This window comes from Ascaphus truei, chromosome 7 (genome assembly GCF_040206685.1).
Source record: "Ascaphus truei isolate aAscTru1 chromosome 7, aAscTru1.hap1, whole genome shotgun sequence".
In the NCBI taxonomy this organism is placed as follows: Eukaryota; Metazoa; Chordata; class Amphibia; order Anura; family Ascaphidae; genus Ascaphus; species Ascaphus truei.
The window spans coordinates 110,784,719-110,807,000 of NC_134489.1; the positions used below are offsets into that span (position 1 = coordinate 110,784,719).

At 52.5% G+C, this 22,282-nt stretch overlaps 1 protein-coding gene across 1 annotated transcript in view; it reads left to right on the top strand.

Annotated features, from left to right (window-relative positions):
- The window catches only part of LOC142500019 (kalirin-like), a 297,527-nt gene that overhangs the window by 271,265 nt on the left and 3,980 nt on the right, over nt 1–22,282 (top strand). Inside the window, exons 21-24 of the mRNA XM_075610076.1 lie at nt 355–519; nt 6,852–6,930; nt 9,559–9,759; nt 11,332–11,470. Of these exons, the coding sequence (XP_075466191.1) occupies nt 355–519; nt 6,852–6,930; nt 9,559–9,759; nt 11,332–11,470 (584 nt within the window). The remainder of the gene's footprint in view (nt 1–354; nt 520–6,851; nt 6,931–9,558; nt 9,760–11,331; nt 11,471–22,282) is intronic.

The window sequence follows — 22,282 nt, forward strand, 5'->3', positions numbered from 1 at the left end:
GTGCCGCGCTCCCCTCTGGGGGGGGGGTCCCCCTGCTTGCTGAAGGGGCTGTACGTGCCGCGCTCCCCTCCGGGGGGAGGGGGGTCCCCCTGCTTGCTGAAGGGGCTGCCTCGCTGTGCCCCGCTCCCCTCCGGGGGGGGGGGGTCCCCCTGCTTGCTGAAGGGGCTGTCTCACTGTGCCACGCTCCCCTCCGGGGGGAGTCCCCCTGCTTGCTGAAGGGGCTGTCTCACTGTGCTCCGCTCCCCTCCGGGGGGGGTCCCCCTGCTCGCTGATGGGGCTGTCTCGCTGTGCCGCGCTTCCCTCCGGGGGGGGTCCCCCTGCTTGCTGAAGGGGCTGTCTCGCTGTGCCCCGCAGGCTCCCCGGTCTGGCAGCAGTCTGTGGCCTCCACGCTGGACACTTACCTTGTCCTGGAAGATCTATGCCCCGGATCTCAATACCAGTTCCGGGTCAGCGCCAGCAACCCGTGGGGCATCAGCCTTCCCAGCGACCCATCGGAACCCGTCCGGCTCCCAGAGAACGGTCAGTGGGGTCAGCGTCCGTAAAAAGGGCTCATTAATAATCCTGTGTGTAACACGTCTTTTTATAACTTATGTTTTATTGGTATTGTAGAAAAACACAGGCGGGATACAGAAAAAGGAAGGGGGGGGAGAGGGGGAGGAAAGAGGGGGGGGGGAAAGGAAGAGGGGGGGGGAAAGGAAGAGGGGGGGGGGGAAGGAAGAGGGGGGGGGAAAGGAAGAGGGGGGGGGAAAGGAAGAGGGGGGGGGAAAAGGAAGAGGGGGGGGGAAAGGAAGAGGGGGGGGAAAGGAAGAGGGGGGGGGAAAGGAAGAGGGGGGGGGGAAAGGAAGAGGGGGGGGGGAAAGGAAGAGGGGGGGGAAAGGAAGAGGGGGGGGGGAAAGGAAGAGGGGGGGGGAAAGGAAGAGGGGGGGGGAAAGGAAGAGGGGGGGGAAAGGAAGAGGGGGGGGGGAAGGAAGAGGGGGGGGGGAAAGGAAGAGGGGGGGGAAAGGAAGAGGGGGGGGAAGAAAGGGAAGAGGGGGGGGGAAAGGAAGAGGGGGGGAGAAAGGAAGAGGGGGGGGAAAGGAAGAGGGGGGGGGGGAAGGAAGGGGGGGAGAAAGGGAAGAGGGGGGGGAAGAAAGGGAAGAGGGGGGGGGGGAAAGGAAGAGGGGGGGAGAAAGGAAGAGGGGGGGGGAAGGAAGAGGGGGGGGAAGGAAGAGGGGGGGGGAAGGAAGGGGGGGAGAAAGGGAAGAGGGGGGGGAGAAAGGGAAGAGGGGAGGGAGGAGAAAGGGAAGAGGGGAGGGAGGAGAAAGGGAAGAGGGGAGGGAGGAGAAAGGGAAGAGGGGAGGGAGGAGAAAGGGAAGAGGGGAGGGAGGAGAAAGGGAAGAGGGGGGGGGAGAAAGGGAAGAGGGGGGGGAGAAAGGGAAGAGGGGGGGGAGAAAGGGAAGAGGGGGGGGAGAAAGGGAAGAGGGGGAGGAGAAAGGGAAGAGGGGAGGGAGGAGAAAGGGAAGAGGGGAGGGAGGAGAAAGGGAAGAGGGGAGGGAGGAGAAAGGGAAGAGGGGAGGGAGGAGAAAGGGAAGAGGGGAGGGAGGAGAAAGGGAAGAGGGGGGGGGAGAAAGGGAAGAGGGGGGGGGAGAAAGGGAAGAGGGGGGGGGGAGAAAGGGAAGAGGGGGGGGAGAAAGGGAAGAGGGGGGGGAGAAAGGGAAGAGGGGGGGGGGGAGAAAGGGAAGAGGGGGGGGGGAGAAAGGGAAGAGGGGGGGGGAGAAAGGGAAGAGGGGGGGGAGAAAGGGAAGAGGGGGGGGGAGAAAGGGAAGAGGGGGGGGGAGAAAGGGAAGAGGGGGGGGGGAGAAAGGGAAGAGGGGGGGGGGGAGAAAGGGAAGAGGGGGGGGGAGAAAGGGAAGAGGGGGGGGGGAGAAAGGGAAGAGGGGGGGGGAGAAAGGGAAGAGGGGGGGGGGAGAAAGGGAAGAGGGGGGGGGGAGAAAGGGAAGAGGGGGGGGGAGAGAGGGAGGGGGGGGGAGAGAGGGAAGGGGGGGGGGGAGAGAGGGAAGGGGGGGGGAGAGAGGGAAGGGGGGGGGAGAGAGGGAAGGGGGGGGGAGAGAGGGAAGGGGGGGGGAGAGAGGGAAGGGGGGGGGGAGAGAGGGAAGGGGGGGGGAGAGAGGGAAGGGGGGGGGAGAGAGGGAAGGGGGGGGGAGAGAGGGAAGGGGGGGGAGAGAGGGAAGGGGGGGGGAGAGAGGGAAGGGGGGGGGAGAGAGGGAAGAGGGGGGGGAGAGAGGGAAGAGGGGGGGGGAGAGAGGGAAGAGGGGGGGGGAGAGAGGGAAGAGGGGGGGGGAGAAAGGGAAGAGGGGGGGGGAGAAAGGGAAGAGGGGGGGGGGAGAAAGGGAAGAGGGGGGGGGGAGAAAGGGAAGAGGGGGGGGGGAGAAAGGGAAGAGGGGGGGGGGAGAAAGGGAAGAGGGGGGGGGAGAAAGGGAAGAGGGGGGGGGAGAAAGGGAAGAGGGGGGGGAGAAAGGGAAGAGGGGGGGGGAGAAAGGGAAGAGGAGGGGGGGGGGAGAAAGGGAAGAGGAGGGGGGGGGGAGAAAGGGAAGAGGAGGGGGGGAGAAAGGGAAGAGGGGGGGGGTACCACAGTTTTAGCAAAAATATCATAAAATATAATATCAAACAGTAACAACAACAACAACACACACTACCCACAATAATCAAATCTCTGAAAGGGAACACAGCTCTCCCCCCGAACCCATTCACAGGCGCCCCCAGAGTACCGGGGACCCCAAACCTTGTGACATTTCCTTGTGTTGTATTCTGGAGCCGCAGGGAGTACGCTGGGTAATATACTGTATGGCCAGGGAGTACGCTGGGTAATATATGGCCAGGGAGTACGCTGGGTAATATATGGCCAGGGAGCACGCTGGGTAATATATAGCCAGGGAGTACGCTGGGTAATATATGGCCAGGGAGTACGCTGGGTAATATATGGCATGGGAGTACGCTGGGTAATATATAGCCAGGGAGTACGCTGGGTAATATATGGCCAGGGAGTACGCTGGGTAATATATGGCCAGGGAGTACGCTGGGTAATATATGGCCAGGGAGTACGCTGGGTAATATATGGCCAGGGAGTGCGCTGGGTAATATATGGCATGGGAGTACGCTGGGTAATATATAGCCAGGGAGTGCGCTGGGTAATATATGGCCAGGGAGTACGCTGGGTAATATATAGCCAGGGAGTACGCTGGGTAATATATGGCCAGGGAGTACGCTGGGTAATATATGGCCAGGGAGTACGCTGGGTAATATATGGCCAGGGAGTACGCTGGGTAATATATGGCCAGGGAGTACGCTGGGTAATATATGGCCAGGGAGTACGCTGGGTAATATATGGCCAGGGAGTACGCTGGGTAATATACTGTATGGCCAGGGAGTACGCTGGGTAATATATGGCCAGGGAGTACGCTGGGTAATATATGGCCAGGGAGTACGCTGGGTAATATATGGCCAGGGAGTACGCTGGGTAATATATGGCCAGGGAGTACGCTGGGTAATATATGGCCAGGGAGTGCGCTGGGTAATATATGGCCAGGGAGTGCGCTGGGTAATATATGGCCAGGGAGTACGCTGGGTAATATATGGCCAGGGAGTACGCTGGGTAATATATGGCCAGGGAGTACGCTGGGTAATATATGGCCAGGGAGTACGCTGGGTAATATATGGCCAGGGAGTACGCTGGGTAATATATGGCCAGGGAGTACGCTGGGTAATATATGGCCAGGGAGTACGCTGGGTAATATATGGCATGGGAGTACGCTGGGTAATATATGGCATGGGAGTACGCTGGGTAATATATAGCCAGGGAGTACGCTGGGTAATATATGGCCAGGGAGTACGCTGGGTAATATATGGCCAGGGAGTACGCTGGGTAATATACTGTATGGCCAGGGAGTACGCTGGGTAATATATGGCCAGGGAGTACGCTGGGTAATATATGGCCAGGGAGTGCGCTGGGTAATATATGGCCAGGGAGTGCGCTGGGTAATATATGGCCAGGGAGTACGCTGGGTAATATATGGCCAGGGAGTACGCTGGGTAATATATGGCCAGGGAGTACGCTGGGTAATATATGGCCAGGGAGTACGCTGGGTAATATATGGCCAGGGAGTACGCTGGGTAATATATGGCCAGGGAGTACGCTGGGTAATATATGGCCAGGGAGTACGCTGGGTAATATATGGCATGGGAGTACGCTGGGTAATATATAGCCAGGGAGTACGCTGGGTAATATATGGCCAGGGAGTACGCTGGGTAATATATAGCCAGGGAGTACGCTGGGTAATATATGGCCAGGGAGTACGCTGGGTAATATATGGCCAGGGAGTACGCTGGGTAATATATGGCCAGGGAGTACGCTGGGTAATATATGGCATGGGAGTACGCTGGGTAATATATAGCCAGGGAGTACGCTGGGTAATATATGGCCAGGGAGTACGCTGGGTAATATATGGCCAGGGAGTACGCTGGGTAATATATGGCCAGGGAGTACGCTGGGTAATATATGGCCAGGGAGTACCCTGGGTAATATATGGCCAGGGAGTACGCTGGGTAATATATGGCCAGGGAGTACGCTGGGTAATATATGGCATGGGAGTACGCTGGGTAATATATAGCCAGGGAGTACGCTGGGTAATATATGGCCAGGGAGTACGCTGGGTAATATACTGTATGGCCAGGGAGTACGCTGGGTAATATATGGCCAGGGAGTACGCTGGGTAATATATGGCCAGGGAGTACGCTGGGTAATATATGGCCAGGGAGTGCGCTGGGTAATATATGGCCAGGGAGTGCGCTGGGTAATATATGGCCAGGGAGTACGCTGGGTAATATATGGCCAGGGAGTGCGCTGGGTAATATATGGCCAGGGAGTACGCTGGGTAATATATGGCCAGGGAGTACGCTGGGTAATATATGGCCAGGGAGTACGCTGGGTAATATATGGCCAGGGAGTACGCTGGGTAATATATGTCCAGGGAGTACGCTGGGTAATATATGGCCAGGGAGTACGCTGGGTAATATATGGCCAGGGAGCACGCTGGGTAATATATGGCCAGGGAGTGCGCTGGGTAATATATGGCCAGGGAGTACGCTGGGTAATATATAGCCAGGGAGTACGCTGGGTAATATATGGCATGGGAGTACGCTGGGTAATATATAGCCAGGGAGTACGCTGGGTAATATATGGCCAGGGAGTACGCTGGGTAATATATGGCCAGGGAGTGCGCTGGGTAATATATGGCCAGGGAGTACGCTGGGTAATATATGGCCAGGGAGTACGCTGGGTAATATATGGCCAGGGAGTACGCTGGGTAATATATAGCCAGGGAGTACGCTGGGTAATATATGGCCAGGGAGTACGCTGGGTAATATATGGCCAGGGAGTACGCTGGGTAATATATGGCCAGGGAGTGCGCTGGGTAATATATGGCCAGGGAGTACGCTGGGTAATACAAGCGCCACGAGTTCTTTGTCTTTTCTTCCCTTTGTTGGAAAGCAGCAGATACACAAAGTTACTGGCAGATGGTGGGGTAGTGAGAGGGGGCTTCTCTACACTGAGGGGGCTTCTCTACACTGAGGGGGCTTCTCTACACTGAGGGGGCTTGTAGTGGGGAAAAGGTAAAAAACGGTACTCTTACCAGGAGGTGGAAGGCAGGAGTAGCGCTTACTTAGCCTGCTGAGGTAGAATGAGAGATTAAGGGAATTATGTCACAGGAAGAGAGACTGGGCTGAGTAACCTGCGAATACAGACAGAGGACCGTCCACTATGCCAGGGGAATTACAGGGCTTGTCACGGCAACCAACTCCAGCATGCCAGAAGATGAGAACATAACTAAATGTATCCTTTTCTCTACAACCCCCGCCCCCCCCCCCCCCCCCGCACAGGGAACTATAACTGCAGGGCAAACAACATTACATAAAGAGCTAGCAGGCAGACCTGCAAAGAAAGGGGGGGGGGGGAACAGGGGGCAACAGAAATAGGAATCCTGTTCCAGGACATCTTGTGTTTTACAAATGCTGTTAATCCCCATTTTTTGACCCTCGTTCCCTCTCTGAATGATCTGTCCTGGAGGCGGTTGTGTCTTTTTCCCAGCCCCTGCGATTGCACGTCTCGACCGCGGTCAAAATATGTAATAATAATGTGCTTGTATTTCGATTTGAATGTTCTAAGGGCTTCCCCATGTAACATGTGTTTAATAACAAGACAACGCAAACCCCACACGTTCATCTGGTAAATGTTAGAGAATAAGCCGCGTTACCGCCAGATTGCCAATCCTATTACAATGCTGGCGTTCTAATTGCACGTATGTGTGTGCTCTGGTATGTACCGGGGACACCGTTTAGGTGCAATGACCGGTACAGGAGCACCGGATTTGGCATTGGTCACTCCCATCTTCAGTAGGAGGACTTGGGTTAGGCCGCGCGTATAGTGCCCGCGACCGGGGACGGGTGACGTCACCCGTCGCGGCTAGCAAAAGTTATATTTCGCTTTGCGGCGGCGTAACGGGCTTCCGGGCATTTGATTTGTCACATGAGGCGACAGCCCATGAAAAATCAAATATTTCCGGCTTCCAGAGTCCGCGACGCAACCTCGCTTTGATGCATTACCGCGTCGCGCTTACTATAAGCGCACGCGGCGGCGGTGGCAATGTATTTGTTTTTGGGCGACGTCGCAGGCACTATACGCACGGCCTTAGGAGGGCGGCAGAGATGGAGGAGAGGGGGGGCGTTGATTTTTAGTAAGGTGCGCAAATAATGGCGGAGAGCGAGCCTGGCATACACAGGGTCGGTTTGTGATTCTGTAACTCTGTCTGTAATAGATACAAATACCAACAGCGCCATTATTTCATGGAAAGAAAACTTCGACCAGGTGTATGTGGAGCTGCAGGAGATTGGAAGGTAAACGCTTATCTTGTGTGTGTGATACTTGGAAAGCAATGCTGCAGGACTATATAATAACGCGCCGAGAGATATAATAACGCGCAGAGAGATATAATAACTCGCAGAGAGATATAATAACACGCAGAGAGATATAATAACACGCAGAGAGATATAATAACACGCAGAGAGATATAATAACACGCAGAGAGATATAATAACTCGCAGAGAGATATAATAACACGCAGAGAGATATAATAACACGCAGAGAGATATAATAACGCGCAGAGAGATATAATAACGCGCAGAGAGATATAATAACACGCAGAGATATAATAACACGCAGAGATATAATAACACGCAGAGATATAATAACACGCAGAGTGATATAATAACACGCAGAGATATAATAACACACAGAGATAGAATAACACACAGAGAGATATAATAACACGCAGAGATATAATAACACACAGAGAGATAATAACACACAGAGAGATATAATAACACGGAGAGATATAATAACACACAGAGAGATATAATAACACGCAGAGATATAATAACACACAGAGAGATATAATAACGCGCAGAGAGATATAATAACACGCAGAGATAGAATAACACGCAGAGAGATATAATAACACGCAGAGATATAATAACACACAGAGAGATATAATAACACGCAGAGATATAATAACACACAGAGATAGAATAACACGCAGAGAGATATAATAACGCGCAGAGATATAATAACACGCAGACTGATATAATAACACGCAGAGATATAATAACACACAGAGAGATAATAACACACAGAGAGATATAATAACACACAGAGAGATATAATAACACGCAGAGATATAATAACACACAGAGAGATATAATAACGCGCAGAGAGATATAATAACACGCAGAGATAGAATAACACGCAGAGAGATATAACACGCAGAGATAGAATAACACGCAGAGAGATATAACACGCAGAGATATAATAACACGCAGAGATATAATAACACACAGAGATAGAATAACACGCAGAGAGATATAATAACGCGCAGAGATATAATAACACGCAGAGATATAATAACACGCAGAGATATAATAACACGCAGACTGATATAATAACACGCAGAGATATAATAACACACAGAGAGATATAATAACACGCAGAGATATAATAACACACAGAGAGATAATAACACACAGAGAGATATAATAACACGCAGAGATATAATAACACACAGAGAGATATAATAACACGCAGAGAGATATAATAACACGCAGAGATATAATAACACACAGAGAGATATAATAACGCGCAGAGATATAATAACGCGCAGAGATATAATAACACGCAGAGATAGAATAACACGCACAGAGATATAATAACACGCAGAGAGATATAATAACACGCAGAGAGATATAATAACACGCAGAGAGATATAATAACACGCAGAGAGATATAATAACACGCAGAGAGATATAACACGCAGAGAGATATAATAACACGCACAGAGATATAATAACACGCAGAGAGATATAATAACACGCAGAGATATAATAACACACAGAGAGATAATAACACACAGAGAGATATAATAACACGCAGAGATATAATAACACACAGAGAGATATAATAACACGCAGAGAGATATAATAACACACAGAGAGATATAATAACGCGCAGAGATATAATAACGCGCAGAGATATAATAACACGCAGAGATAGAATAACACGCACAGAGATATAATAACACGCAGAGATATAATAACACGCAGAGAGATATAATAACACGCAGAGAGATATAATAACACGCAGAGATATAATAACACGCAGAGAGATATAATAACGCGCAGAGAGATATAATAACACGCAGAGAGATATAATAACACGCAGAGAGATATAATAACACGCAGAGAGATATAATAACACACAGAGAGATATAATAACACGCAGAGAGATAATAACACACAGAGAGATAATAACGCGCAGAGATATAATAACACGCACAGAGATATAATAACACCCTCTCTGACCTCCTGCTCTCTCTGTCCTCCTGCTCTCTCTGACCTCCTGCCCTCTCTGTCCTCCTGTTCTCTCTGCCCTCCTCCTCTTTGACCTCCTGCTTTCTCTGACCTCCTGCTCTCTCTGTCCTACTGCTCTCTCTGACCTCCTGCTCTCTCTGACCTCCTGCTTTCTCTGACCTTCTGCCCTCTCTGTCCTCCTGCCCTCTCTGTCCTCCTGCTCTCACCTCTTGCCCTCTCTGTCCTCCTGTTCTCTCTGCCCTCCTGCTCTCTCTGACCTCCTACTCTCTGTCCTCTGACCTCCTGCTCTCTGCCCTCCTGCTCTCTCTGACCTCTTGCTCTCTCTGACCTCTTGCTCTCTCTGACCTCCTGCTCTCTCTGCCCTCCCTGACCTCTCTGACCTCCTGCTCTGTCCTCTGACCTCCTGCTCTCTGCCCTCTCTGACCTCTTGCTCTCTCTGACCTCTTGCTCTCTGACCTCCTGCTCTCTCTGACCTCCTGCTCTCTCTGCCCTCCCTGACTTCTTGCTCTCTGACCTCTTGCTCTCTCTGACCTCTTGCTCTCTCTGACCTCCTGCTCTCTCTGACCTCCTGCCCTCTCTGACCTCCTCACATTCTTTCCCCAGGGGCAGGTTTTCCATTGTAAAAAAATGTGTCCAGAAAACCAGCAAAAAGGACGTGGCGGTGAAATTCATCAGCAAGAAGCTGCGGAAGCGCGAGCAGGTGGCGCATGAGGCGGCTTTATCGCAGCACCTGCAGCACCCGCAGTATATCACCATCCACGATACCTACGAGTCTGCCGGCTCCTACATCCTAATCATGGACTTGTACGTTCCAGGCTGAGAGACGCCTCGATGCGCTGAACTCAAGCAGCTCGTTACGGTCAAGCGTATAAAGCTCGTTAGCCAAGTTTCTTGCATTAGGCCAGCGGTGGCCAACTCCAGTCCTCAAGGGCCACCAACAGGTCAGGTTTTCAGGATATCCCTGCTTCAGCACAGGAGGCTCAATCACTGGCTCAGTCAAAGACTGATCCATTGATTGAGCCACTTGTGCTGAAGCAGAGACTGACTGGAGTTGGCCGCCCCTGCATTAGACAGAGATCACTAGGGAGGTTTGTCCCCCCTGAGACTCGGCACTAATGTGTAACGCTGCGTAACGCGGGAATGATGAGAGAGCCGGAATATGAGATCAGTCCCCTTAATGGGCAGCGTGTAACTGCCCCTACTGATACCCAACGAAGCATTAATTCCCCGTTACCCTGACGCTGTATGTAGGACCCGCGGGCACGTTTCCCGTTACCCTGACGCTGTATGTAGGACCCGCGGGCACGTTTCCCGTTACCCTGACGCTGTATGTAGGACCCGCGGGCACACCGGGAGATACGTTCCCCGTTACCCTGACGCTGTATGTAGGACCCGCGGGCACACCGGGAGCGACGTTCCCCGTTACCCTGACGCTGTATGTAGGACCCGCGGGCACGTTTCCCGTTACCCTGACGCTGTATGTAGGACCCGCGGGCACACCGGGAGATACGTTCCCCGTTACCCTGACGCTGTATGTAGGACCCGCGGGCACACCGGGAGATACGTTCCCCGTTACCCTGACGCTGTATGTAGGACCCGCGGGCACACCGGGAGATACGTTCCCCGTTACCCTGACGCTGTATGTAGGAGACAGGATTAAATCAGTCTTCAGCACAGAAACGTCTCAAAGTTTTTAGCAAGAAATAATATTATTCTATTACTGTTATTACTGTAGGATCACTTATAAAGAGAGAGTCCGCATGTTTTAATCTATGCATGCTTTGATTACCTTTATTGAAAATTAATTACCTAAACTGCCAATCGATTAGTTCTCCCATAAATCGATTAGCCAAGATCCTGCTTCCCAGGGTTCAGTAAATGGCCGCCGTTCACCTTCAATCAATCCTTTAGTCAGTGTAACTCAGCAGCTACAATGTATTCTTATATTACTACGGTAACATTATCTATTGTTACAGTTTGCAGCTCAAACTGCTGGAATATTGGCAACAAATGATCACAAACAGGAAAGTGTTACAGAGATCTTGCACTGCTGGGGAGGTGGGATAAACCTGCTGTAGAAATACGTGGATGCTCAGTGTATTAAAATGCATTAAATATAGTATTAAGAGTTGAATTTAAAAAAAAATGTTTTTAAGTATGTCACCCTACAGAAGAATATTGCTTGGATAGAACAAAGGGCCCAGGTTACGTGTTTGCTTTATAGCTGTCACTTCTCACCCCTGTCCTGTTGGAAGTGTTTCCCGCTGAAAGATTTGCAGCATATTAAATAATAAGTAACCAGGCTGGCACTTGCCGCATTGTTATGGGGATAAATATAAGAATATGACTCCCGTTAACGCGCGCGCTTTCCCGCAGGATGGACGACGGGCGACTGTTTGATTATCTCATGAATCACGACGAGCTGATGGAGGAGAAGATCGTGTTCTATGTGCGCGACATCATGGAGGCGCTGCAGTATCTCCACAACTGCCGCGTGGCGCACCTGGACATGAAGGTGAGCGGAACGGCAGGGGGCGGCAACGTCTTTGTAAAGAAAGGGACACTGATTGGCTAGTTTAACCCTGCAGGCGCCACGGCCGCTCCAGCCCTTGCGATCACGTCGCTGATGATGGGACAGAAGGGGGCGTGTCCTCCTCATTCCGTTATAGATCTCGTCCCGCGCTCCACGGGAGCAAAGGCCACGATCTCGCCTCGGGCCTCGTCCATAGTGAATGCGTGCGAGCGCGACCATTCGTGCGGCGTCACGCTCGCCTGCAGCAGGAGAGATTTCTGTCCTGCAGGCAGAGGTGACGGGGAGGCGTGTCGGGGGGTGCGGCCGTGACATCACGGAGCTGGCTCACCCTCATTAAGCGAATCGCTCGCGTGACCCGGCCGTCGCGTAGCAAATTCAAGCAAGGTTGTCGCGTGAAAGCGCCTGTCACCCCGCGCACTATACACAGGCACATTGGCGTCCTAGTGTTTGTTTCCGTCGCTCGCGCCGTCTCCTGCACTGTGGACGCAGCCTGCGGGAAACGAGCAGGAACTTGATGATGTAGCGGGAGTGCCAGACCCAATGTCAGAGTAGCTATGTCTCGAGTAAACAAATCTAACCATGCTAAAAACAAATACGTGGCTGCAGTGCTCTTTGTAAGTTACATATGATTTTTAGTTTTCCGGGGATCCTGAGTGGGGTGTTGGGGTGTTTCCTTCCCTCGTGCGTCCCTCGGAGCGGATGGGGGAGGGGGCGTGTGGCTGAGCGCACAGTAATATTACAGGGAGCGGGCACCTTGTTTATAAACCAACTATAAAAAAAATTCTAATGCTTATCGGCGTCAGATTTTAATTAAAAAAAAGGGTAAATCACCGAGACGTGGCCCCCCCGATACGTGTCAGTGAGACGTGTAGCCCCCTAATTGGTGCCACCGAGACGTGGCCCTCTGATCGGTGCCAGTGAGACGTGGCCCTGATCGGTGCCAGTGAGACGTGGCCTCTCCTGCTCAGTGCCACTTGGGCTCTAGGTGGGACTGCTCCTTTAAAGGTTTCTGTGCAACGTCCGTGTCGGCAGCAAGTTGCAGTAGAAAATGCGCAGCACAAGAATGTGCGTATTTATAGGTCCAGTTCCTCTCACAGGTGGCTGCCGGCTGTATCTGCGTGACACATGGGTACTGGCTGCATCTGCGTGACAAGTGGGTGCCGGCTGCATCTGCGTGACATGTGGGTGCTGGCTGCATCTGCGTGACACGTGGGTACTGGCTGTATCTGTGTGACACGTGGGTACTGGTGTATCTGCGTGACACGTGGGTACTGGCTGTATCTGCATGACACGTGAGTGCTGGCTGTGCTGCGTGACACGTGGGTGCTGGCTGTGTCTGCGTGACACGTGGGTACTGGCTGTATCTGTGACATGTGGGTGCTGGCTGCATCTGCGTGACACGTGGGTACTGGCTGTATCTGTGACATGTGGGTGCTGGCTGCATCTGCGTGACATGTGGGTGCTGGCTGCATCTGCGTGACACGTGGCTGCCGGCTGTATCTGCGTGACACGTGGGTACTGGTGTATCTGCATGACACGTGAGTGCTGACTGTGTCTGCGTGACACGTGGGTGCCGGCTGTATCTGCGTGACACGTGGCTGCCGGCTGTATCTGCGTGACACGTGGGTACTGGCTGTGTCTGTGTGACACGTGGGTACTGGTTGTATCTGTGTTACACGTGGGTACTGGTTGTATCTGCGTGACACGTGGGTGCTGGCTGTGTCTGCGTGACACGTGGGTACTGGTTGTATCTGTGTGACACGTGGGTGCTGGCTGTGTCTGCGTGACACGTGGGTGCTGGCTGTATCTGCGTGACACGTGGGTGCTGGCTGTGTCTGCGTGACATGTGGGTACTGGTTGTATCTGCGTGACACGTGGGTGCCGGCTGTATCTGCGTGACACGTGGGTGCTGGCTGTGTCTGCGTGACACGTGGGTTCTTGTTGTATCTGCGTGACACGTGGGTGCCGGCTGTATCTGCGTGACACGTGAGTGCTGGCTGTGTCTGCGTGACACGTGGGTATTGGTGTATCTGCGTGAGACGTGAGTGCTGGCTGTGTCTGAGTGACACGTGGGTATTGGTGTATCTGCGTGACAAGTGGGTGCCGGCTGCATCTGCGTGACATGTGGGTGCTGGCTGCATCTGCGTGACACGTGGGTACTGGCTGTATCTGTGTGACACGTGGGTACTGGTGTATCTGCGTGACACGTGGGTACTGGCTGTATCTGCGTGACACGTGAGTGCTGGCTGTGCTGCGTGACACGTGGGTACTGGCTGTGTCTGCGTGACACGTGGGTGCCGGCTGCATCTGCGTGACATGTGGGTGCTGGCTGCATCTGCGTGACACGTGGGTACTGGCTGTATCTGTGACATGTGGGTGCTGGCTGCATCTGCGTGACATGTGGGTGCTGGCTGCATCTGCGTGACACGTGGGTACTGGTGTATCTGCGTGACACGTGGCTGCCGGCTGTATCTGCGTGACACGTGGGTACTGGTGTATCTGCATGACACGTGAGTGCTGACTGTGTCTGCGTGACACGTGGGTGCCGGCTGTATCTGCGTGACACGTGGCTGCCGGCTGTATCTGCGTGACACGTGGGTACTGGCTGTGTCTGTGTGACACGTGGGTGCTGGCTGTGTCTGCGTGACACGTGGGTACTGGTTGTATCTGTGTGACACGTGTGTGCTGGCTGTGTCAGCGTGACACGTGGGTGCTGGCTGTATCTGCGTGACACGTGGGTGCTGGCTGTGTCTGCGTGACATGTGGGTACTGGTTGTATCTGCGTGACACGTGGGTGCCGGCTGTATCTGCGTGACACGTGAGTGCTGGCTGTGTCTGCGTGACACGTGGGTATTGGTGTATCTGCGTGACACGTGGGTGCCGGCTGTATCTGTGTGACATGTGGGTGCCGGCTGTATCTGCGTGACACGTGGGTGCTGGCTGTATCTGCGTGACACGTGGGTACTGGCTGTATCTGCGTGACACGTGGGTACTGGCTGTATCTGCGTGACACGTGGGTGCTCGCTGTATCTGCGTGAAACGTGGGTACTGGCTGTTTCTGCGTGACACGTGGGTGCTGGCTGTATCTGAGTGACACGTGGGTACTGGCTGTATCTGCGTGACACGTGGGTACTGGCTGTATCTGCGTGAAACGTGGGTGCTGGCTGTATCTGCGTGAAACGTGGGTACTGGCCGTATCTGAATGATACGTGGGTACTGGCTGTATCTGCGTGATACGTGTGTACTGGCCGTATCTGAGTGACACGTGGGTACTGGCTGTATCTGCGTGACACGTGGGTACTGGCTGTATCTGCGTGACACGTGGGTACTGGCTGTATCTGCGTGACACGTGGGTACTGGCTGTATCTGCGTGACACGTGGGTACTGGCTGTATCTGCGTGAAACGTGGGTACTGGCTGTATCTGCGTGACACGTGGGTACTGGCTGTATCTGCGTGACACGTGGGTGCTGGCTGTATCTGCGTGAAACGTGGATGCTGGCTGTATCTGCGTGACACGTGGGTGCTGGCTGTATCTGCGTGACACGTGGGTACTGGCTGTATCTGCAAGACACGTGGGTACTGGCTGTATCTATGTGACACGTAGGTGCTGGCTGTATCTGAGAGACACGTGGGTGCCAGCTGTATCTGCGTGACACGTGGGTACTGGCTGTTTCTGCGTGACACGTGGGTGCTGGCTGTATCTGCGTGACACGTGGGTACTGGCTGTTTCTGCGTGACACGTGGGTACTGGCTGTATCTGCGTGACACGTGGGTACTGGCTGTATCTGCGTGACACGTGGGTACTGGCTGTATCTGCGTGACATGTGGGTGCCGGTTGTATCTGCGTGACACGTGGGTGCTGGCTGTATCTGCGTGACACGTGGGTACTGGCTGTATCTGCGTGACACGTGGGTACTGGCTGTATCTGCGTGACATGTGGGTGCCGGCTGTATCTGCGTGACACGTGGGTGCTGGCTGTATCTGCGTGACACGTGGGTACTGGCTGTATCTGCGTGACACGTGGGTACTGGCTGTATCTGCGTGACATGTGGGTGCCGGCTGTATCTGCGTTACACGTGGTACTGGTGTATCTGCGTGACACGTGGGTGCCAGCTGTATCTGCGTGACACTTGGGTACTGGTGTATCTACGTGACACGTGGGTGCCAGCTGTATCTGCGTGACACGTGGGTACTGGTGTATCTACGTGACACGTGGGTGCCAGCTGTATCTGCGTGACACGTGGGTACTGGTGTATCTACGTGACACGTGGGTGCCAGCTGTATCTGCGTGACACGTGGGTACTGGTGTATCTACGTGACACGTGGGTGCCAGCTGTATCTGCGTGACACGTGGGTACTGGTGTATCTACGTGACACGTGGGTGCCAGCTGTATCTGCGTGACACGTGGGTACTGGTGTATCTACGTGACACGTGGGTGCCAGCTGTATCTGCGTGACACGTGGGTACTGGTGTATCTACGTGACACGTGGGTGCCAGCTGTATCTGCGTGACTGATGCCGTAATCCCCGGTATCTCTGCTATTTCCCCCCGAAGATATTAGAATTGAAAAACATATTTGAATTAATAACAATACTAGTATTTTATGTTGCCAAAGTTATCACATTCAGCGGCAGCGGCTCAAATACCGCAGCAAGCATCGAAATCCCGGCGCGATATCACATCGAATGTGCATCGCATAGTAATGTACAATAATCCTGCACAGGCAGCCACTAAAACCACGTGACCCATAACCCACGTAACCGGGAGGTCTCTGCTTAATTGGATCATTATTTATAACGCTGCGTCATTCTGCAGCTCAGGGCAACGCGACACGGTCACAGCGACACGGTCACAGCGACACGGTCACAGCGACACGGTCACAGCGACACGGTCACAGCGACACGGTCACAGCGACACGGTCACAGCGACACGGTCACAGCGACACGGTCACAGCGACACGGTCACAGCGACACGGTCACAGCGACACAACAGGGGAACTTCCCAACAATTACAACCTGCTCGTTGGTAATGTGACTGCCTTTGAAGTGGTTGTACCTTTTGAATCCCAGTGTCCGCTCTCCTTGTGAACGTCACCAAGTCGCTTTATCTCTCAGTGCCGTGTGCACAAAGCAGAGTGTAAGCTCTCCGGGGGACAGGCTCCTTGTAGGTGTAATAACCGTTCTTCTTGTTGTTATGTCTCCGGGGGACAGGCTCCTTGTAGGTGTAATAACCGTTCTTCTTGTTGTTATGTCTCCGGGGACAGGCTCCTTGTGGGTGTAATAACCGTTCTTCTTGTTGTTATGTCTCCGGGGACAGGCTCCTTGTGGGTGTAATAACCGTTCTTCTTGTTGTTATGTCTCCGGGGACAGGCTCCTTGTGGGTGTAATAACCGTTCTTCTTGTTATTATGTCTCCGGGGGACAGGCCCCTTGTGGGTGTAATAACCGTTCTTCTTGTTGTTATGTCTCCGGGGGACAGGCTCCGTGTGGGTGTAATAACCGTTCTTCTTGTTGTTATGTCTCCGGGGGACAGGCCCCTTGTGGGTGTAATAACCGTTCTTCTTGTTATTATGTCTCCGGGGGACAGGCTCCCTGTGGGTGTAATAACCGTTCTTCTTGTTATTATGTCTCCGGGGGACAGGCTCCTTGTGGGTGTAATAACCATTCTTCTTCTTGTTATGTCTCCGGGAGACAGGCTCCCTGTGGGTGTAATAACCGTTCTTCTTGTTATTATGTCTCCGGGGGACAGGCCCCTTGTGGGTGTAATAACCGTTCTTCTTGTTATTATGTCTCCGGGGGACAGGCTCCTTGTGGGTGTAATAACCGTTCTTCTTGTTATTATGTCTCCAGGGGACAGGCTCCTTGTGGGTGTAATAACCGTTCTTCTTGTTGTTATGTCTCCGGGGGACAGGCCCCTTGTGGGTGTAATAACCGTTCTTCTTGTTATTATGTCTCCGGGGGACAGGCTCCCTGTGGGTGTAATAACCGTTCTTCTTGTTGTTATGTCTCCGGGGGACAGGCTCCTTGTGGGTGTAATAACCGTTCTTCTTGTTGTTATGTCTCCGGGGGACAGGCCCCTTGTGGGTGTAATAACCGTTCTTCTTGTTGTTATGTCTCCGGGGGACAGGCTCCTTGTGGGTGTAATAACCGTTCTTCTTGTTGTTATGTCTCCGGGGGACAGGCTCCTTGTGGGTGTAATAACCGTTCTTCTTGTTGTTATGTCTCCGGGGGACAGGCCCCTTGTGGGTGTAATAACCGTTCTTCTTGTTATTATGTCTCCGGGAGACAGGCTCCTTGTGGGTGTAATAACCATTCTTCTTGTTGTTATGTCTCCGGGGGACAGGCTCCCTGTGGGTGTAATAACCGTTCTTCTTGTTATTATGTCTCCGGGGGACAGGCTCCGTGTGGGTGTAATAACCGTTCTTCTTGTTGTTATGTCTCCGGGGGACAGGCTCCGTGTGGGTGTAATAACCGTTCTTCTTGTTATTATGTCTCCGGGGGACAGGCTCCTTGTGGGTGTAATAACCGTTCTTCTTGTTATTATGTCTCCGGGGGACAGGCTCCTTGTGGGTGTAATAACCGTTCTTCTTGTTGTTATGTCTCCGGGGGACAGGCTCCTTGTGGGTGTAATAACCGTTCTTCTTGTTGTTATGTCTCCGGGGGACAGGCCCCTTGTGGGTGTAATAACCGTTCTTCTTGTTGTTATGTCTCCGGGGGACAGGCTCCTTGTGGGTGTAATAACCGTTCTTCTTGTTGTTATGTCTCCGGGGGACAGGCCCCTTGTGGGTGTAATAACCGTTCTTCTTGTTGTTATGTCTCCGGGGGACAGGCTCCCTGTGGGTGTAATAACCGTTCTTCTTGTTGTTATGTCTCCGGGGGACAGGCCCCTTGTGGGTGTAATAACCGTTCTTCTTGTTGTTATGTCTCCGGGAGACAGGCTCCTTGTGGGTGTAATAACCGTTCTTCTTGTTATTATGTCTCCGGGGGACAGGCCCCTTGTGGGTGTAATAACCGTTCTTCTTGTTGTTATGTCTCCGGGGGACAGGCTCCCTGTGGGTGTAATAACCGTTCTTCTTGTTGTTATGTCTCCGGGGGACAGGCTCCCTGTGGGTGTAATAACCGTTCTTCTTGTTATTATGTCTCCGGGGGACAGGCTCCCTGTGGGTGTAATAACCGTTCTTCTTGTTGTTATGTCTCCGGGGGACAGGCTCCCTGTGGGTGTAATAACCGTTCTTCTTGTTGTTATGTCTCCGGGGGACAGGCTCCCTGTGGGTGTAATAACCGTTCTTCTTGTTGTTATGTCTCCGGGGGACAGGCTCCTTGTGGGTGTAATAACCGTTCTTCTTGTTGTTATGTTTCCGGGGGACAGGCTCCCTGTGGGTGTAATAACCGTTCTTCTTGTTGTTATGTCTCCGGGGGACAGGCTCCTTGTGGGTGTAATAACCGTTCTTCTTGTTATTATGTCTCCGGGGGACAGGCTCCTTGTGGGTGTAATAACCGTTCTTCTTGTTATTATGTCTCCGGGGGACAGGCTCTGTGTGGGTGTAATAACCGTTCTTCTTGTTGTTATGTCTCCGGGGGACAGGCTCCCTGTGGGTGTAATAACCGTTCTTCTTGTTGTTATGTCTCCGGGGGACAGGCTCCGTGTGGGTATAATAACCGTTCTTCTTGTTGTTATGTCTCCGGGGGACAGGCTCCTTGTGGGTGTAATAACCGTTCTTCTTGTTGTTATGTCTCCGGGGGACAGGCTCCCTGTGGGTGTAATAACCGTTCGTCTTGTTATTATGTCTCCGGGGGACAGGCTCCTTGTGGGTGTAATAACCGTTCTTCTTGTTATTATGTCTCCGGGGGACAGGCTCCCTGTGTGTGTAATAACCGTTCTTCTTGTTGTTATGTCTCCGGGGGACAGGCTCCTTGTGGGTGTAATAACCGTTCTTCTTGTTATTATGTCTCCGGGAGACAGGCTCCTTGTGGGTGTAATAACCGTTCTTCTTGTTGTTATCTCTCCGGGAGACAGGCTCCTTGTGGGTGTAATAACCGTTCTTCTTGTTGTTATGTCTCCGGGGGACAGGCTCCTTGTGGGTGTAATAACCGTTCTTCTTGTTGTTATGTCTCCGGGGGACAGGCTCCTTGTGGGTGTAATAACCGTTCTTCTTGTTGTTATGTCTCCGGGGGACAGGCTCCCTGTGGGTGTAATAACCGTTCTTCTTGTTATTATGTCTCCGGGGGACAGGCTCCGTGTGGGTGTAATAACCGTTCTTCTTGTTGTTATGTCTCCGGGGGACAGGCTCCGTGTGGGTGTAATAACCGTTCTTCTTGTTGTTATGTCTCCGGGGGACAGGCTCCTTGTGGGTGTAATAACCGTTCTTCTTGTTGTTATGTCTCCGGGGGACAGGCTCCTTGTGGGTGTAATAACCGTTCTTCTTGTTGTTATGTCTCCGGGGGACAGGCCCCTTGTGGGTGTAATAACCGTTCTTCTTGTTGTTATGTCTCCGGGGGACAGGCTCCCTGTGGGTGTAATAACCGTTCTTCTTGTTGTTATGTCTCCGGGAGACAGGCTCCTTGTGGGTGTAATAACCGTTCTTCTTGTTATGTCTCCGGGGGACAGGCTCCTTGTGGGTGTAATAACCGTTCTTCTTGTTGTTATGTCTCCGGGGGACAGGCCCCTTGTGGGTGTAATAACCGTTCTTCTTGTTGTTATGTCTCCGGGGGACAGGCCCCTTGTGGGTGTAATAACCGTTCTTCTTGTTATTATGTCTCCGGGGGACAGGCTCCCTGTGGGTGTAATAACCGTTCTTCTTGTTGTTATGTCTCCGGGGGACAGGCTCCCTGTGGGTGTAATAACCGTTCTTCTTGTTATTATGTCTCCGGGGGACAGGCTCCCTGTGGGTGTAATAACCGTTCTTCTTGTTGTTATGTCTCCGGGGGACAGGCTCCCTGTGGGTGTAATAACCGTTCTTCTTGTTGTTATGTCTCCGGGGGACAGGCTCCTTGTGGGTGTAATAACCGTTCTTCTTGTTATGTCTCCGGGGGACAGGCTCCCTGTGCGTGTAATAACCGTTCTTCTTGTTGTTATGTCTCCGGGGGACAGGCTCCGTGTGCGTGTAATAACTGTTCTTCTTGTTGTTATGTCTCCGGGGGACAGGCTCCCTGTGTGTGTAATAACCGTTCTTCTTGTTATTATGTCTCCGGGGGACAGGCTCCGTGTGGGTATAATAACCGTTCTTCTTGTTGTTATGTCTCCGGGGGACAGGCTCCGTGTGCGTGTAATAACCGTTCTTCTTGTTATTATGTCTCCGGGGGACAGGCTCCTTGTGGGTGTAATAACCGTTCTTCTTGTTATGTCTCCGGGGGACAGGCTCCCTGTGGGTGTAATAACCGTTCTTCTTGTTATTATGTCTCCGGGGGACAGGCTCCGTGTGGGTGTAATAACCGTTCTTCTTGTTGTTATGTCTCCGGGGGACAGGCTCCTTGTGGGTGTAATAACCGTTCTTCTTGTTGTTATGTCTCCGGGGGACAGGCTCCTTGTGGGTGTAATAACCGTTCTTCTTGTTATGTCTCCGGGGGACAGGCTCCGTGTGGGTGTAATAACCGTTCTTCTTGTTGTTATGTCTCCGGGGGACAGGCTCCTTGTGGGTGTAATAACCGTTCTTCTTGTTGTTATGTCTCCGGGGGACAGGCTCCTTGTGGGTGTAATAACCGTTCTTCTTGTTGTTATGTCTCCAGGGGACAGGCTCCTTGTGGGTGTAATAACCGTTCTTCTTGTTGTTATGTCCCCGGGGGACAGGCTCTGTGTGGGTGTAATAACCGTTCTTCTTGTTATTATGTCTCCGGGGGACAGGCTCCGTGTGGGTGTTATAACCGTTCGTCTTGTTATTATGTCTCCGGGGGACAGGCTCCTTGTGGGTGTAATAACCGTTCTTCTTGTTGTTATGTCTCCGGGGGACAGGCTCCTTGTGGGTGTAATAACCGTTCTTCTTGTTGTTATGTCTCCGGGGGACAGGCTCCTTGTGGGTGTAATAACCGTTCTTCTTGTTGTTATGTCTCCGGGGGACAGGCTCCTTGTGGGTGTAATAACCGTTCTTCTTGTTGTTATGTCTCCGGGGGACAGGCTCTGTGTGGGTGTAATAACCGTTCTTCTTGTTGTTATGTCTCCGGGGGACAGGCTCCGTGTGGGTGTAATAACCGTTCTTCTTGTTGTTATGTCTCCGGGGGACAGGCTCCTTGTGGGTGTAATAACCGTTCTTCTTGTTATTATGTCTCCGGGGGACAGGCTCCTTGTGGGTGTAATAACCGTTCTTCTTGTTGTTATGTCTCCGGGGGACAGGCTCCGTGTGGGTGTAATAACCGTTCTTCTTGTTATTATGTCTCCGGGGGACAGGCTCCTTGTGGGTGTAATAACCGTTCTTCTTGTTATTATCTCTCCGGGGGACAGGCTCCGTGTGGGTGTAATAACCGTTCTTCTTGTTGTTATGTCTCCGGGGGACAGGCTCCTTGTGGGTGTAATAACCATTCTTCTTGTTATGTCTCCGGGGGACAGGCTCCCTGTGGGTGTAATAACCGTTCTTCCTGTTATTATGTCTCCGGGGGACAGGCTCCGTGTGGGTGTAATAACCGTTCTTCTTGTTATGTCTCCGGGGGACAGGCTCCCTGTGTGTGTAATAACCGTTCTTCTTGTTATGTCTCCGGGGGACAGGCTCCCTGTGTGTGTAATAACCGTTCTTCTTGTTACAGTATGTCTCCGGGGGACAGGCTCCCTGTGTGTGTAATAACCGTTCTTCTTGTTGTTATGTC